The sequence below is a fragment of the Somniosus microcephalus genome, chromosome 16, assembly GCF_052327205.1.
Source record: "Somniosus microcephalus isolate GS21.2 chromosome 16, FLI_Smic_1.0, whole genome shotgun sequence".
Lineage (NCBI taxonomy): Eukaryota > Metazoa > Chordata > Chondrichthyes > Squaliformes > Somniosidae > Somniosus > Somniosus microcephalus.
Genome location: NC_141002.1, coordinates 45,831,200 through 45,843,814, shown reverse-complemented (window position 1 = coordinate 45,843,814; position 12,615 = coordinate 45,831,200). Strand labels below are relative to the sequence as shown.

General features: G+C 48.4%; 1 protein-coding gene across 13 annotated transcripts in view; it reads left to right on the top strand.

Annotated features, from left to right (window-relative positions):
• Window positions 1-680: 680 nt before the first annotated feature.
• Window positions 681-12,615, top strand: part of LOC147106116 (voltage-dependent calcium channel subunit alpha-2/delta-4-like) — an 888,222-nt gene continuing 876,287 nt past the window's right edge. For 6 of the 13 annotated variants that reach the window (XR_015081361.1, XR_015081362.1, XR_015081363.1 and 3 more), the window contains exons 1-2: window positions 686-1,323; window positions 1,760-1,841. Coding sequence is in view for 8 of the 13 variants with exons in the window: in XM_086008907.1 (XP_085865033.1) it covers window positions 1,187-1,323; window positions 1,760-1,841 (219 nt within the window). In the remaining 5 variants the exon portion in view is untranslated. Of the gene's footprint in view, window positions 1,324-1,759; window positions 1,842-12,615 lie in introns of those variants that run through there. The other 7 variants (XM_086008899.1, XM_086008901.1, XM_086008900.1 and 4 more) reach the window with 5 other exon arrangements.

The window sequence follows — 12,615 nt, the reverse complement described above, 5'->3', positions numbered from 1 at the left end:
TTGTCCAGCTGAATGAGGCAGGCAGGCACTGAAGATGCACCCATAGTGAAGTGGGCACCTGTTGGCCCCATGCAAACTAGGTGCCCTCCTGCTGACCCCACAAACGCAGGAAGGTACAATTCTGGCGTAACCACCAGGATCGCAGCCCACAGATTTCCATGGCCAATGTAACTGCAAAAATGTCTGGTCAAAACTAAAAATAAAGTCAGAGGATTATTGCTGTTTTTTTATTGGATATGTGCTTGGAAAACATTTAACATTTTTCTGGATGTGTTAAAGTCTAGCAGACCAAACTTATGCTGCCACATTAGTCAGTATCTGATCTCTAGTCTGATTTGAAGGCCTGATACCTTACATATGGCTGTGTTACAGCATAGACGAGCTATATGCTTGCTACGGATTTTCACAGGTACTGCTTCAGTTGATTGGCTGAAAACAAACGTTTTATCTCACTGTTTTTTACAATTGATTTGGGCTATTAACTAGAGAGTAGAGAAAGAAGGGAGAGTTACTGGATAAAAAGATAGAGCTGAACATTACCACCCCCACCCCTCATTAATTCAGTCATTGCAAAGACTTATTTTTCTATCATCTGATTGGATAAGTAAGCCTGTCTCCAGAAATCAGAATAATCCAGTGTGATTCCCTTCCCCCAGTACTACCACCACCATAAATCTGCAGCCATTTAAAGATTAAATCTGGTTGGATTATCCACCAGCTGTGAGGTTGCACCATTTCTCTCTCATTTTTCACTTCAGTCTGCGACCTACATGCTTAGTTCAGAGTGTGCTTTGAACACAGAAGACCACTCTCGTCAGGACTCAACAAAGTTTAATCTAACTGTTCCCCCCTTTGCCTACATCCTTGTAGTGGAAAGGAATGGATGCTGTTTGGGTTGTATGTTGTCTGCATACACACAGATGATCTTTATTTCTTCTGAGCTTGCTAAAATGTTCACAACTGACTTGCAGAGGCAGATAAATTTTCATTGTTCATGACAGTAAATGGAAACAAAATGTGGTACTCAGCACTTAGTGCTTTTTCTCTTTACTATAGGAACAGTCTTCATTGGGAAGACCCCACTACTTCAGGCTATCATGTGAAGATTTGAACTACCTTTCTGCAACTTTCTATTAGATTAAGGTGGCTCGTCCTTTCTTTGTGTTATTCTATTTATTTGGGTTTGATGGAAAAGAGAATGCTACTACATCTCAGATGGTGCTTTCGGAACAGTTTGAGACTGCACGTTGCTTTGTGGATTATCTGCTCCAGCTGCTGTCTCCCTTATTCGGTCAAAGCCCAGAGTAGGATCCCAACCGAAACGTAAGCACCCGACTTCATTGCATTACAGATTGACTGAAAAATGAATATATGTTTTATATTAAGGGCACACTGAATGAGACAACTTATTGTTCTATTTTCATATTTCTTTTATATTTGTGTTTGTCCAAAGTAACATTTACATTCTCATTGAATCTAACACAGTGATGAAAGTTTTGCTATTTTTTCACCCATCTAAAAGCTGAGAAACTTACTTTTGCCAATAATTATTTTATTCATTCAAAAATAACCATTGGATGGTATGTATTTTTTTTAAGTGAGCATTTGCTAAAGCATACAGTATTTTAAAAAGTTGACAGTGTTAAAGACTTTGGCAAAAAGGTTTTTGAAATTCTTCTACATAGCTGTTACATACATCCTGTAACTATTAATTTGTTAGAACACAAATATACTTAATACGCATTTTTTTTATTATTAGTGTGCAACTGTGGGCTTCTGCATTTGGTGGAGAGCTGAATTCCATTGTAACAAAGTATTCAGGCTCCTTATTGCTACAGAAGGTCAGTAAGCAAAATCAACCATATTTTCCATCTTTTAAATAAGAAACATAGAGGGAGCTTGAGCAGCACATGTGGGCAAGACCAATAATGTATGGGTATCACAGAAAAATGGATGAAATCACAGAAAGGGATTCCTAAAACACCTGTAAAAATCCTGGAATTCCTTGTAATAAAAATAGAATTTAACTTATTCAGTCATCATAAACCAGTGGCCCTAAGTATTAGTGGAGGAAATCATGAAATATGATCCCCCAAAAACTGTATTTTCATGGAATACAAACAGAATTAGAATTTTTCAGCACTGGCCTTATGATGTTTTCAACTACTGTAGTTTGCTATTAAAATGGCCCAAGCATAGGCAGTCAGCTTGTCAGCTTCAATTGAAAATAATAAACATTATTGAAATCTCTTGCAATAAAAGGCTTTAAGGTGTAAGAGTGTCAGGTGTCATTACTCTAATCCATTGGATCTGTCATTTACTTATAAATCTGTCTAATGTTAACACAACAGAGAGGCAACAGTTGGTGAACTCACTGATAGAAGACATATTTTCCATTTGTGGCATAAATTGTGTTGGTAAAGATTTATTTGTTTATTGTATGGTTATTGTTCTTCGACTATCTTATTGATACTTTATTACAGTTTACATTGAAAATGGCAGAGGTGTTGCATAAAGAATTATGGCCCACTGTGCCATGTTCCCGTTAAAATCTCTGGAAGATAAGTGCAATTTATTGTTGTATAAATGTAATACAATACCATTTGCTACCCTATTTTAACCCTTTTTTGTTGTGAGTTTATTTTAAATTTATTCTATTCCCTATTTTCAAGTCTTTGTCTCCTCTTCATCCTCATTATCATCGTGCTGCTGCCAAGGTTTCTGCTTTACTGAAGGAAACAATGTGGGGGACTTACTACTTTATGGTTACCATCAGAGCAGCTCTTTCATTGTCCTGTGGTAGATGCACTTCTGAAGTGTTTCCTTTCACAATGTCTAAAACTAGAAAACAATATAGTGACAGGGAAGTGGTGTGGATTGAGCAATAATATTTTCTTTGCAGATGATGTAAATTAATTAAAAAGTGTAATAGTTGATGTCTCCACATCATAAGGCACAGAAGTAAGTAGAACAAATGGACTTCTGTTCTGACATCTAGACTTACTAGAATTTTAGAAGTTTCCAGATGGCCCACTCAAAACTTAGATGTCTATTATAAATTAGCTAGGTAATAACTCCTTTCACTTGTCTGGAGAAGGTATGGCCATGGCAGATTTCTTCCATGCCCCAAGTATTAATTCCACTGTCACTATATGACAGCTGGAGCAAGAATTCCCAAGGAAGAGCAATTGAGTTTATTGTTAAACTTCTAAACCAGAGAGTTCTGTAATCATGTTACCAGCTCCTTATATTGATGCTTATTTTTTAATGGCACTGGGAGAATTGCTTACCTCTACATTAAGAATATTCTCTTTTCCTCTCTTGCCTGTGTGCTGAATGAGCCTTCAGAAAGTGCTTTCAGAAAACAGGCCAAAATCTGGATGGATTGCACCTGCACGTTAAAATAAGTTAGGAAAGGGATAGCAGACGCACTATTATATATATAAAAATTCATTTGAAAAGGAAATAGTGTGAGAGGACTAGCAGACAGCTAATGTGATTCCTATATTTGAATAGGGAGATAGAACAAGTCCAGGGAACTATAGACCAGTTACATTAACGTCGGTGGTAGGAAAGATAATGGAATATTTACTCATAGATGTAATAGAAAAACATCTAGAAACTGAACATGTAATAAAGAGTAGTCAGCACGGATTTCAAAAGGGAAGGAGTAACTTTGAAAAGAGTAGACAAGGTTAATGTAGTAGATGTAATATATTTGGATTTTCAAAAGGCCTTCGATAAGATACCGCATAGAAGACTCATGACTAAGGTGGGGTCAGGGAACAAGTAGCAGAATGGATAGCAAGCTAGCTACAAAACAGAAAACAGAGAGTAGGGGCTAAGGGTAGCTAGTCAGACTAGCAAAAGGTGGGAAGTGGTGTTCCATAGAGATCGGTGCTAGGACCACTGTTGTTCACAATTTATATAAACGATTTTGACTCGGGAATCAGAAGTACAATTTCAAAATTTGCAGAAGGGTATATTTAATACTGAGGAAGAATGCGATGAAATACAAGAAGACATTAATAAACTTGCAGAATGGGCGTGTAATTGGCAAATGAATTTCAATATAGATAAGTGTGAGGTTGTACATTTTGGTAGGAAGAATAAGGAAGCCACATACTGCTTGGATAATAAGAGGTACAGATAGACAAATCACTAAAAATAGTGATGCAGGTTAATAAAGCCATTTAAAAAAAGCAAACCATGCACTGGGATTAATTTCTAGAGGGACAGAATTGAAAAGCAGAGAAGTTTTGTTAAAACTTGTATAGATCCTTGGTTAGACCACACTTCTGGTACTGTGCACAGTTCTGGCCTCCATATTATAAAAAGGATATAGAGGCATTGGTGAAGGTACAAAAAAGAATCATCAGGATGATACCAGAGCTGAGAGGATATACTTATCAGGAAAGGCTGAACAGCTTTTTTCTCCAGAAAAGGGAAGGCTGAAGTGCAATGTTCCCTGTAATTTTTTGGGGGCCATGCGGCCCTTTTAATGGGCTGCGCGACCCATTCAAAATTCTGTGCATGCGCGTTTTTTTCAATTTAAAAGCCGGCTCACCAGCTGCGTGGGAGCTCAAGTCCCAAACTCCTCCATCACCATCCTTGGGTATGTTCTGTCCCACCGGCAGGACAGAACCACCAGGGGTGGCGGCACAGTGGTATACAGTCGGGAAGGAGTGGCCCTGGGAGTGCTGAACATTGACTCCGGACCCCATGCAGTCTCATGGCTACAAGTCAAGCATGGGCAAGGATACCTCCTGCTGATTACCACCTACCTCCCTTCCTCAGCTGATGAATCAGTACTCCTCCATGTTGAACTCCACTTGGAAGAAGCATTGAGAGTAGCATGGGCACAGAATGTACTCTGGGTGGGGGACTTCAATGTCCATCACCAAGAGTGGCTCGGTAGCACCATTACTGACTGAGAAGGACATAGCTGCCAGTCTGGGCCTGCGACAGGTGGTGAGAGAACCAACACGAGGGAAAAATCTACTTGATCTCATCCTCACCAATCTACCTGTCGCAGATGTATCTGTCCATGACAGTATTGGTAGCAGTGACCAGCGCACAGTCATTGTGGAGATGAAGTCCCGTCTTCACACTGAGGACACCTTCCATCGTGTTGTGTGGCACTACCACCGTGCTATATGGGATAGATTCACAACAGATCTAGCAGCTCAAAGCTGGGCATCCATGAGGTGCTGTGGGCCATCAGCAGCAGCAGAATTGTATTCCACCACAATCTGTAACCTCATGGCCCGACATATCCCTCACTCTACCATTACCATCAAGCCAGGGGACCAACCCTGGTTCAATAAGGAGTGTAGAAAAGCATGCCAGGAGCAGTACCAGGTGTACCTAAAAATGAGGTGCCAACCTGGGGAAGTTGCATGCTATAGACAGGGCTAAACAATTCCACAATCAACGGATCAGATCAAAGCTCTGCAGTCCCGCCACATCCAGTCGTGAATGGTGGTGGACCATTAAACAACTAACGGGAGGAGGCTCCATGAATATCCCCATCCTCAATGATGGTGGAGCCCATCACGTGAGTGCAAAAGACAAGGCTGCAGCGTTTCCAACCATCTTCAGCCAGAAGTGCTGAGTGGATGATCCATATCGGCCTCCTCCTGAGGTCCCCACTATCACAGGAGCTAGACTTCAGTCAATTCGATTCACTCCGTGTGATATCAAGAAATGGCTGAGTGCACTGGATATAGCAAAGGCTATGGCCCCGACAACATCCCGGCTGTCATGCTGAAGACTTGTGCTCCAGAACTAGCCGCGCCTCTAGCCAAGCTGTTCCAGTACAGTTACAACACTGGCATCTGTCCGACAATGTGCAAAACTGCCCAGGTATGTCCTGTCCACAAAAAGGACAAATCCAATCTGGCCAATTACTGCCCCATCAATCAACTCGTAATTATCAGCAAAGTGATGGAAGGTGTCATCGACAATGCTATCAAGCGACATTTACTCACCAATAACTTGCTCACTGATGCCCAGTTTGGGTTCCGCCAAGACCACTCAGCTCCTGACCTCATTACAACCTTGGTCCAAACATGGACAAAGGAGCTGAATTCCAGAGGTGAGGTGAGAGTGACTGTCCTTGACATCAAGGCAGCATTTGACCGAGTGTGGCATCAAGGAGCCCTAGTAAAACTCAAGTCAATGGGAATCAGGGGGAAAACTCTGCACTGGCTGGAGTCATACCTAGCACAAAGGAAGATGGTTGTGGTGGTTGAAGGTCAATCATCACAGTCACAGGACATCGCTGCAGGAGTTCCTCAGGGCAGTGTCCTAGGTCCAATCACCTTCAGCTGCTTCATCAATGACCTTCCCTCCAACATAAGGTCAGAAATGGGGATGTTCACTGATGACTGCACAGTGTTCATTGCCATTCACACCTCCTCAGATAATGAAGCATTCCATGGCCGCAATCAACAAGTCCTGGAGTACATTCAGACTTGGGCTGATAAGTGGCAGGTAACATTCGCGCCACAGAAGTGCCAGGCAATGACTATCTCCAAAAAGCGAGTATCTAACCACCGCCCCTTGGCATTCAATGGCATTACCATCGCTGAATCCCCCACCATCAACATCCTGGGGGTCACCATTGACCAGAAACTTAACTGGACCATCCATATAAATACTGTGGCAATAAGAGCAGGTAAGAGGCTTGGTATTCTGTGGCGAGTGTCTCACCTCCTGACTCCCCAAAGCCTTTCCACCATCTACAAGGCACAAGTCAGGAGTGTGATGGAATACTCTCCACTTGCCTGGATGAGTGCAGCTCCAACAACACTCAAGAAGCTCGACACCATCCAGGACAAAGCAGCTCGCTTGATTGGCACCCCATCCGCCACCTTAAACATTCACTCCTTCCACCACCGGCGTACCGTGGCTGCAGTGTGTACCATCTACAAGATGCACTGCAACAACTCGCCAAGGCTTCTTCGGCAGCACCTCCCAAATCCGCGACCTCTTCCACCTAGAAGGACAAGGGCAGCAGGTGCATGGGAACACCATCACCTCCAAAATCCCCTCCAAGTCACACACCATCCTAACTTGGAAGTATATCACTGATCCTTCATCGTCACTGGGTCAAAATCCTGGAACTCCCTACCTAACAGCACTGTGGGAGTACCTTCACCACACGGACTGCAGCGGTTCAGGAAGGCGACTCACCACCACCTTCTCAAGGGCAATTTGGGATGGGCAATAAATGCTAGCCTTGCCAGCGACGCCCACATCCCATAAACAATTTTTTTAAAAGCTGCGCGGCCGTGGAGCTTAAAGGGAATGTTGCTGAGGTGTGACCTGATAGAGGTCTTTAAGATTATCAAAGGGTTTGATAGGTTAGAGGTAGAGAAAATGTTTCCACGTGGGGGAGTCCAAAACTACAGGTCAATCCAATAGGGAATTCAGGAGAAACCTCTTAAACCAAAGTGTGGTAAGAATGTGTAATGTGCTACCACAAGGCGAATAGCATAGATGCATTTAAGGGAAAACTAGATAAGTCCATGAGGGAGAAAGGAATAGAAGGATATGCTGATAGGATTAGATGAAGAGGGGTGGGAGGAGGCTCGTGTGGAGCATAAATGCTGGGGGGTCGGTCCGATGTTGGTCGGAGGGCGCAAATGGTGGTTGGGGGGCTTGATGGTGGACGGGGGGAAGCAAATGATGGTCATGGGGTCCAGTGGTAGTCGGGGGGGTGGGGGAAGCAGACAGATCACTGGGGTGTGGAGGTTTACTGGGTAGCTTGTTAGGCCTGGAGGAAACAGTCCTGCTCCTCCTGGCCCACAAGCAGTGCTGTAAAGACACTTACCTCCTGGATTCAGCCTGGTCGTCTGTGGTTAAAAATAGAACGACTTAAAATGAAGGTAGGCAGTCTCATTATAATATTTAAATGACCAACCCGCTTCCCACGAGCAGATTGGTTGCCTGCCCATCATCCTGCTTTTGTTAAAACCCGAAGTGGGCGGGTTCGAGGTAGTTTCGGTTGCTGTTCCCTGCCCTCACTGACTGATTCCCGCCCTGAGTTAAAATCAGGGTTTATGTTACTAAGCCATGTCTTCCACTTCCTCCTGCTTTTAGTCAAAGTTGTTTGACAGAAAACTAACAATTCATTTAATTCATGACTAGAAGAATAATGTCATTTTCCTTGTGGGGGAAGAAATGAGTCCTTAGCATGAGCCTCTAAATTAAATGCTGAGATTAGTAATGATCTTGTATTATTTATAAACAGCATTAGAATAAAAGAGTGTTATCAGTCCAGTCATTGTAGTTTGATGTAGCAGTGATTATGTTCTAATTGTTGATCCTTTAATGTATGGATGTTATCACATGTCAGCTGCACAGAGTACTGACCTGTCAGTGTCCATTATGATACCCTACACCAGAATTTTAAAAAGAATATATTTGAATAATAATTTTATCTTGAGGATTAGGATAGTTGTGCTGTTATTATTTGTGATATCTCCTTTATCCCTCAGTTAGATCACTCCTAGATACTCATTAATCTATATATAAACTAGCTGGGGGAGCCCGGCGGTGCCGAGGCTTTCTCGAGGGCATGTTGTTGTTGGAAGAGAGAGAGGGAGCGACTGGGGGGAAGAGAGAGAGGGAAGGAGAGAGAGGGAATGAGAGAGAGGGAAGGAGAGAGAGAGGGAAGGAGAGAGAGAGAGGGAAGGAGAGAGAGAGAGGGGGGGGAAGGAGAGAGAGAGAGAGAGGGGGAAGGAGAGAGAGATGGAAGGAAAGAGAGAGAGAGATGGAAGGAGAGAGAGGGAAGCAGAGAGAGGGAAGGAGAAAGAGAGGGAAGGAGAGAGAGACAGAGAGAGGGAAGGAGAGAGAGAGGGAAGGAGAGAGAGATTGGGAGTGTGAGAGAGAGAGAGATTGGGAGTGTGAGAGAGATTGGGAGTGAGAGAGAGAGAGATTGGGAGTGAGAGAGAGAGAGAGATTGGGAGTGAGAGAGAGAGAGATTGGGAGTGAGAGAGAGAGAGATTGGGAGTGTGAGAGAGATTGGGAGTGAGAGAGAGAGATTGGGAGTGAGAGATTGGGAGTGTGAGAGAGAGAGAGTGGGTGTGTGAGAGAGAGAGAGATTGGGAGTGTGTGAGAGAGAGAGACTGGGAGTGTGAGAGAGATTGGGAGTGAGAGAGAGAGAGATTGGGAGTGTGTGAGAGAGAGATTGGGAGTGTGTGAGAGAGAGAGATTGGGAGTGTGAGAGAGAGAGAGATTGGGAGTGTGTGAGAGAGAGAGATTGGGAGTGTGTGTGAGAGAGAGATTGGGAGTGTGTGAGAGAGAGAGATTGGGAGTGTGTGAGAGAGAGAGATTGGGAGTGTGAGAGAGAGAGAGATTGGGAGTGAGAGAGAGAGAGATTGGGAGTGAGAGAGAGAGAGATTGGGAGTGAGAGAGAGATTGGGAGTGTGAGAGAGAGAGAGATTGGGAGTGAGAGAGATTGGGAGTGTGAGAGAGAGAGAGATTGGGAGTGTGAGAGAGAGAGTGATTGGGAGTGTGAGAGAGAGAGATTGGGAGTGTGAGAGAGAGAGATTGGGAGTGTGAGAGAGAGAGATTGGGAGTGTGAGAGAGAGAGAGATTGGGAGTGTGAGAGAGAGAGAGAGAGATTGGGAGTGTGAGAGAGAGAGAGATTGGGAGTGTGAGAGACAGAGAGAGATTGGGAGTGTGAGAGAGAGATTGGGAGTGTGAGAGAGAGAGAGATTGGGAGTGTGAGAGAGAGCGAGATTGGGAGTCTGAGAGAGAGAGATTGGGAGTGTGAGAGAGAGAGACTGGGAGTGAGAGAGAGAGAGATTGGGAATGTGTGAGAGAGAGAGATTGGGAGTGTGAGAGAGAGAGATTGGGAGTGTGAGAGAGAGAGACTGGGAGTGAGAGAGAGAGAGATTGGGAATGTGAGAGAGAGAGAGATTGGGAGTGAGAGAGAGAGAGATTGGGAATGTGAGAGAGAGAGAGATTGGGAGTGTCAGAGAGAGAGATTGGGAGTGAGAGAGAGAGAGAGAGAGAGAGATTGGGAGTGTGTGAGAGAGAGATTGGGAGTGTGAGAGAGAGAGACTGGGAGTGTGAGAGAGAGATTGGGAGTGTGTGAGAGAGAGAGATTGGGAGTGTGAGAGAGAGAGGCTGGGAATGTGAGAGAGAGAGAGATTGGGAGTGTGAGAGAGAGAGACTGGGAGTGTGAGAGAGATTGGGAGTGTGAGAGAGAGAGATTGGGAGTGTGAGAGAGAGAGATTGGGAGTGTGAGAGAGAGAGATTGGGAGTGTGAGAGAGAGAGAATGGGGGGAGAGAGAGAGAGAATGGGGAGATAGAGAGAGAGAGCGACTGAGGGGGAGAGAGAGAGCGACTGAGGGGTGAGAGAGAGAGAGATGTGGAGAGAGAGAGAGGGAGAGACTGGGGAGATAGAGAGAGACTGAGGGGGGAGAGAGAGAGAGACTGAGGGGGGAGAGACAGAGCGACTGAGGGAGAGAGAGAGGGAGACTGGGGGAGAGAGAGAGACGGGGAGAGAGAGGAGAGAGACTTTTTCGAGGGCATGTTGTTGTTGGAAGAGAGAGAGCGAGTGGGGGGGGGAAGAGAGAGAGAGAGAGCGAGTGGGGGGGGGCGGTGCAGAGGCTTTTTTGAGGGCATGTTGTTGGAAGAGAGAGGGAGCGACTGGGGGAAGAGAACGACTGCGGGGGGGGAGCGAGAGAACGACTGGGGGGGGGAAGCGAGAGAGCGATTGGGGGGAAGAGAGAGAGCGACTGGGGGGAGAGAGAGCGACTGGGGGGAGAGAGAGAGCGACTGGGGGGGAAGAGAGAGAGCGACTGGGGGGGAAGAGAGAGAGCGACGGGGGGGAAGAGAGAGCGCGACGGGGGGGAAGAGAGAGCGCGACGGGGGGGAAGAGAGAGCGCGACGGGGGGGAAGAGAGAGCGCGACGGGGGGAAGAGAGAGCGCGACGGGGGGAAGAGAGAGCGCGACGGGGGGAAGAGAGAGCGCGACCGGGGGAAGAGAGAGGGCGCGACGGGGGGAAGAGAGAGGGCGCGACGGGGGGAAGAGAGAGGGCGCGACGGGGGGAAGAGAGAGAGCGCGACGGGGGGAAGTGAGAGAGCGCGACGGGGGGAAGTGAGAGAGCGCGACGGGGGGGAAGAGAGAGAGCGCGACGGGGGGGAAGAGAGAGAGCGCGACGGGGGGAAGAGAGAGAGCGCGACGGGGGGAAGAGAGAGAGCGCGACGGGGGGAAGAGAGAGAGCGCGACGGGGGGAAGAGAGAGAGCGCGACGGGGGGAAGAGAGAGAGCGCGACGGGGGGAAGAGAGAGAGCGCGACGGGGGGAAGAGAGAGAGCGCGACGGGGGGAAGAGAGAGAGCGCGACGGGGGGAAGAGAGAGAGCGCGACGGGGGGAAGAGAGAGAGCGCGACGGGGGGAAGAGAGAGAGCGCGACGGGGGGAAGAGAGAGAGCGCGACGGGGGGAAGAGAGAGAGCGCGACGGGGGGAAGAGAGAGAGCGCGACGGGGGGAAGAGAGAGAGCGCGACGGGGGGAAGAGAGAGAGCGCGACGGGGGGAAGAGAGAGAGCGCGACGGGGGGAAGAGAGAGAGCGCGACGGGGGAAGAGAGAGCGCGACGGGGGGAAGAGAGCGCGACGGGGGGAAGAGAGCGCGACGGGGGGAAGAGAGAGAGCGCGACGGGGGGAAGAGAGGGAGCGCGACGGGGGGAAGAGAGGGAGCGCGACGGGGGGAAGAGAGAGAGCGCGACGGGGGGAAGAGAGAGAGCGCGACGGGGGGAAGAGAGAGCGCGCGACGGGGGGAAGAGAGAGAGCGCGACGGGGGGAAGAGAGAGAGCGCGACGGGGGGAAGAGAGAGAGCGCGACGGGGGGAAGAGAGAGCGCGCGACGGGGGGAAGAGAGAGAGCGCGACGGGGGGAAGAGAGAGAGCGCGACGGGGGGAAGAGAGAGCGCGACGGGGGGAAGAGAGAGCGCGACGGGGGGAAGAGAGAGCGCGACGGGGGAAGAGAGAGAGCGCGACGGGGGAAGAGAGAGAGCGCGACGGGGGGAAGAGAGAGAGCGCGACGGGGGGGAAGAGAGAGCGCGACGGGGGGAAGAGAGAGCGCGCGACGGGGGGGAGAGAGCGAGCGCGACGGGGGGAAAGAGAGAGAGCGCGACGGGGGGAAAGAGAGCGCGACAGGGGGAAAGAGAGAGAGCGCGCGACGGGGGGGGAAGAGAGAGAGCGCGATCGGGGGGGAAGAGAGAGAGCGCGACGGGGGGAAGAGAGAGAGCGCGACGGGGGGGAAGAGAGAGAGCGCGACGGGGGAAAAGAGAGAGAGCGCGACGGGGGAAAGAGAGAGCGCGCGCGACGGGGGGGGAAAGAGAGCGCAACGGGGGGGAAGAGAGAGAGCGCAATCGGGGGGGGAAGAGAGAGAGCGCGACGGGGGGGAAGAGAGAGAGCGCGACGGGGGGGAAGAGAGAGAGCGCGACGGGGGGGGGGGGGGAAGGTGGCCCGATGGACCCCTGCGAAGGAAGAAGGTAAGCTCTCCCACCCCTTCACTCTTTCCCTCCCTGTCCCACCCCTTCACTCTTTCCCTCCCTCACCCTCTCTCTCCCCTCCCCCCGTCTCTCCCTGCTTTACTCTC